The 5,681-nt window shown below is 33.3% G+C and overlaps 1 protein-coding gene across 1 annotated transcript; it reads right to left on the bottom strand.

Moving 5' to 3' along the window:
- LOC104701022 (disease resistance protein RML1A-like) lies at positions 882–5,450 on the bottom strand. Its single transcript, XM_010416645.1, has 5 exons — positions 4,950–5,450; positions 2,494–3,592; positions 2,086–2,382; positions 1,191–1,944; positions 882–1,101 (listed from the first exon to the last, which is right to left on the bottom strand). The coding sequence occupies exons 1-5, from the start codon at positions 5,420–5,422 to the stop codon at positions 1,004–1,006; spliced, it is 2,721 nt and encodes a 906-aa protein (XP_010414947.1). The 5' UTR covers positions 5,423–5,450; the 3' UTR covers positions 882–1,003.

Here is a 5,681-nt window from a genome sequence, read left to right as displayed (position 1 = left end):
GTTATTAAGCATATTCGATTTACTATGTAACGCAGGTTCGATTTACTATGCAACGCAGGTTATCTTGGGTATGAAAAAGCGTTTGGCAAATAGTCTGGGTTGATTTTTGCCGTTTTTCCCCCAATAACTATAGAATGTGCATGAGCCCGACTAGTTTCCTTTAGGAATATCAAACCCCCAACAAAATACAGTTAATTACTTTCAAACCGAACTGGAACCATTCTACAAAACTTCCGTGGTTCATTGGCAAACGAAAACGCAAACCCAAACCTAAACTGTTACCAAACTCTAATCCCAAATCCGATTGAAGTGAAAAGGCAAACGAAGCAGACATGAAAATCATCATTTTGATCGAACTGGAGATTCTTACAAAGACAGGGAACATTGTCAATGATAAAATTAAATCGATTTGTTTTTATATGAAACAGTTTCTATATCTTATGTTGCTTATGGATCAAGTTGTTTCCATGAGGTTAAAATATTTCATCACTAAGAAACTATAAAAGCTACACACTGAAGAGACAACAAGAGCAGTTTGCCAACAATGGCAACGTCGTCAAACAACTTCGTTCTGGATTCTGTCGGTTTGTTCCATAACCCAAACCTCCAATATTCCTCAGGATATGGGAAAGATCAAAGCATTAGAATAGCCAACTCCAACAGTTTTTATGATCTTTGCCTTCGACATTTTCTTCTTCTTCATCATATGCCTTCTGATATCATATCACATGCTAGTGTATTTGTGCTCGAGACCTCCCCAAGTTCAAACTTGTAGCTCCAATCATCATAGTCTTCAGAGACTTGGTCTAGTATATATTTATTGCTTCCATTGGTACTTCTTCCCTCCACTTCCTCGGTAAGGATTCTTACGCCACATTCTATAATCTCATAGTACCTGCTGCTAAATTCAAATAATATCTTGCTGCCCACGTCAAGTAATATATCTTCTTCGGGAAAGTCACAATGAAATATACAAAGATGATCTGTTCTAATCTCGGGAGATTCACGAGGGTGTACTATGAAAATAGGATATCTGTATCCGCTTTTTCCTATGATTCCATACTTCAAACGAAGCTCTCTGTTTTCTTGTGTATGGTGGTGCTGGTTGGGCGAAATCATGACACAAACCTTAAACTTGGAGGATGTAGAAAATGAGCAATCTGTCTCATGTAGAATGGTCAAGGAGTTACCTCTAGCTCGGTGATTGAACTCTGAAGGCACTTCTCTCCCTGGTAAGCAAGCAAACTCGTAAAGAAAAAAACTTTGGATAATTACTCTTCTTGATTCTCCACCAAGTTTAAAGCAGTTGGTAAAATTGAGTTTTGCATTTGGAGTTCTAAGAGGGGAAGTTACTATCTCCAGTCCTTCACAATCTTCTGCCATTAAAAGTCTGAGCGAACAAGGTAGCTCTGGCAATGATGCGAGTTTTTTGCAGCCAGTTACTTCAAGGCTTTGTAGGTGATGAATGCGTATAATGCAATCTGGAATCTTCTCAATATCAGTATAGCTTAGGTCTAGAGACCATAGGCTTTCCGGGAAATGTGTTAAGGTCTTCAGATTTCCACTGCCTCTTATATCAACATACGAGAGACGAGACCATAGCCTAATCGATGCAGGCACTTTTTCTACTCCTGTTTTCGACATAAGGAGTTGGCTAATGTTTGTAGAAATATCTGGAAATATTCTTAAACGTGAGCATCCAATCATGTAAACCCTCTCAAGAGATGCCAAGTTGATGTGAGTTGGAACAACTTCTAACTTCACACAAGAATTCATCACCAAATCTTCTAGCTTATGAAGATTTGCAATTGATGATGGAAGCTCTACCAAGCTTGTGCAACCATTTAGTTGCAATCTCTTCAAATTTGTAGCACTTGAAAGATTTGGGAGTTCTTTCAACTTCCGAGATGATGACAAATCCATCTTTTTGAGATTTGTTAGTGGCTGAATGCAAAATCACACAACAAATGAGGAACATCAGAAAACATTGAGCAACAACCATTTTCATAGTATTTTACAATTTGTAATTTGACTATTGCTAACATTTCCCATAAAGATAGAAGAAAACTATGATAATTGACTAACCTGAGTACCTTCCCAAAGCTTCTCGAGTTGACTATCCCGCATGTAAAGTTCAACAAGATTTCCCAAGCAGAATTTAAGAGGAAGACTCTTTTTCGGGTATGCCTCCCAATGTAGTAACCTTAAACGAGGTGGAAACTCTATCTCTCCAGGTATGTCGACTCTATCATTCTCATCATGTCTTGATTTGTAAACACTAAGAAATCGAAGATTACTCATTCTTTTAAGAGCTTTATCACTTATGATAACTTCGTTGATTCCTGATGTATCAAATGATATGCCGGACACAGCTCTATTACCCTAAATAAAAAAAAATCAAATATAAAGAAATTATTAGCACAATAGGTATATATATTTTTTTATCTTTCATTAATTGACTTTAAGAAAAAAAACAAATTTTAGGAAACATACTGTAATATTTTCGAGGACATCGCAGATCTCATGTGAATCGATTAAGATTTGGCGTTTCCAAGGCTCTTGTCTATGAATAACTTGTCTACCCACTTGTTGTAGTAACTTATGCATCACTATTTCCCTTTTGGTAGATATATATATGAGCGATCTATTTACTAGTATTCTCAACCCATGTTTGATATCTAAGTTATTCTCAGCGAGCATTGCAATAACACTATCACCATCTTTATGGTTAAAAAAGATTGCAATGTGAAGAAATAGAGATTTTTCATTCTCATGTAAACTCTCATATCCAACTCTTAGTACTTCTTCAATATCTCGATGGTCAAGAGTAGTTTCTAGCCTGGTCATTACTACTTCCCACTCCTCTTCATTCTTCCCACGTAAAGATGAACCCACCACACGTAGACCCAAGGGAAGGTTACCACAAAGATTTGTTAGCCTTACTGCAAGCTCTTTGAATCCATGATGTGGAAAGCTTTGTCGAAAAGCATACTTACATAAGATCTGAAGAGATCTTTCTTTTGATGGGAAATCCACTTGGTACGTATTATTGATACCATGTTGTCGCAAAAGCTCTTGATCTTCTGTGGTTACAATAATCCTGCTTCCAGGACCAAACCAGATAGTTTCATTAGCCAAAGCCTCTAATTGCTTTAGATCATTCACATCATCAAGAATGATAAGCACTTTCTGATCGCTTAACCTTTCATGTATCGCACCTAAATGGTATACCCTCATACCCTTTTGGTTTAAAATGTTTGAAAGAAGTTGTTGTTGAAGACAAAGCTTTAATCCATACTCGTCAAGGCCACTATTATAGCTTTCTTTAAGATTCTCCATAAAACAACTAAGCTGGAAATTACTAGAGAGTAGGCTATGTAAAGCTCTAGCAATAGTAGTCTTACCAATGCCTGCAGGGCCACAGATTCCAACAATCATAGCTTCATCTTCACAATTTAAACGTAATAGAAACTGCATTTTCTTCAAGTGTGATTCAAGTCCCACCATGTCTTCAAAATCCCTAGACGGTGTAGCGTTTAGTTTGCGCGAAACATCTCCTGCAACCTTTTTGATCATGTTTGCTTCATTATCCCTAAAATACGTAAAAAGCAAAAAAAAAAATATATATATATATATATATATTCGCTACACTGTCAAAATAGTACGGGAGAAATAACATTTGCTTATGATATTTCTCACTTAATATACCATAAAACAAATTTTTTTAGACAATAATACTATTTTTACGGCTTCTAATTTAAATTATAAAGTTATATAATTTAAAAAAATATATTTTTAGATTTAACCGTGATACATAAATAGTTTAGTAATTTTTTTTTTGGAATAACACATTTAAAAGAGATTAAAAATCCTCCAAAATCATTGTTTCAATACACCCCCTAATACTTTCACTTAATCAGTCCCACATTGGACTAATGACAACTCTAACTTGCCTCACCATTCGATCCGTGAGGTGTTAAAGTTATTTATATCAAAATTCACGTTTAAATAACTATATGTTTTTCATGAATTTATAAATTTAGAAATATCTAGTATGATATTTTTTTATTAAGGTAATGTATAAATTTTATGACTAACTATTTTATTAAAATATCTTATTTGCTGTTTTGGGAATTAAAAATTCTTCATTTTTGTAAAATATTATTAACATAAATTATTCAAAAGGTTAAATATACTTCTAAACCTGTACGTCATGTAACTCGTCCCCTTATATTTTGAACTTTATCTAATTTTAAATATATCGATACTAATAATTTAATTTTTTTAAAAATTAAAATCTATTATATCTGGTATAACTTAAAAATGATTTAAAAAACTAAATTTGGATGCTTGTTAAGTTAAAATTTCTAGTCATTGAGATTTAAATTTACTTTCTCTTATTTATAATATGACTCTGATTTACTTTCTAAAACAATTAGCCAATGTGGAACATTAATCACACAGTTTTTTTCATTGATTGAGTAATATATATATATATATATATGTATTTTTTTAAAAAAATTGAATCATATGTTAAAGAAATTAAATTTTGTCAACATTATGTGTCGTTATTATAAGATGATTAAAAGAAATTAAAAATCAAGCAAAGATAATAGGATAATCAAAATTTTAATCTTAGTAAAATCTTTTTAATATTTTTATTATTAATTGTGGAAAATTATATATGGATATCTTTGTTTTTATAATTATTTTCGGTAATCCCATAATAAGTAATAATTTTACCCCATGTCAAAAAAAAATTAATAAGTTAAAATTTATAAAATAAAACATAAATAAAGATATTCATCAAATAATTGAACTCATTACTATTGTTTTTTTCACCTATGCACTAAAATGTTATATATGTTAAAATTTCTCAAATCGAAACAAAAGCAGACAATAAATTGCAGAAATCACAGCAAAAACTTAGATTAATTATAAAGACTAACCAGTTTAGTAAGTGTTCTCCGAGTATGTTACTCACATCAGTCAAAGCTTTGTTCCATTTCCGCTTCTCCACATCGGTATGACGGGAACATGTTTCAGTGAAAGCATTCCCAAATTCGCTGATTTGTTTCCGTACATGTGCTGGATCAACTCCATAAAATATTGTCATCACTATATGCCCCATAACTTTCTTGCACTCCATAATCTCCACAAGTTCATTCAAACACCAACTTGAAGAAGCATAGTTCTTTGAGAGAATCACAATCAAGATCCTCGATTCTCTTATCGCTTGTACGAGTGAAGGCGCGATTGTTTCGCTTCTCTCAATCCCTTGATCATCGAACATTGTGATCCCGTTGTAGTTAAACTGTTTGCGCAAGTGACTGAGAAATGATTTACGGACGTCTGGCCCGTGGAAGCTCGAGAAGATGTTGAATCTGTAGTTACGAGACTTAAGAGAAGAAGGAGAAGCCATGAGAAATGCAAAAGGGTGGAAACTAAAATCAGATATTTCAAGTTGTTGGGTTTTGGATTGTTATATAAAAGCAAGGTAGATACATAGAAAGGATCGATCCGATAACAAAAGTAATAATAATAAAAAAGAGTATTCCGTGTATTGAGGTTAACGCGTTATGACGTATGACTTATGACTTATGAAACTTCCAGGTAAGAAAGAAAGTTCTTTTATGACTTATATTTAAGAGTGAACATGAAACATGCTTTCTTATGTGTGG

This window comes from Camelina sativa, chromosome 7 (genome assembly GCF_000633955.1).
Source record: "Camelina sativa cultivar DH55 chromosome 7, Cs, whole genome shotgun sequence".
Classification (NCBI taxonomy): Eukaryota; Viridiplantae; Streptophyta; class Magnoliopsida; order Brassicales; family Brassicaceae; genus Camelina; species Camelina sativa.
The sequence above is the reverse complement of the archived record's forward strand: the minus strand, read 5'-3'. Positions and strand labels throughout refer to the sequence as shown.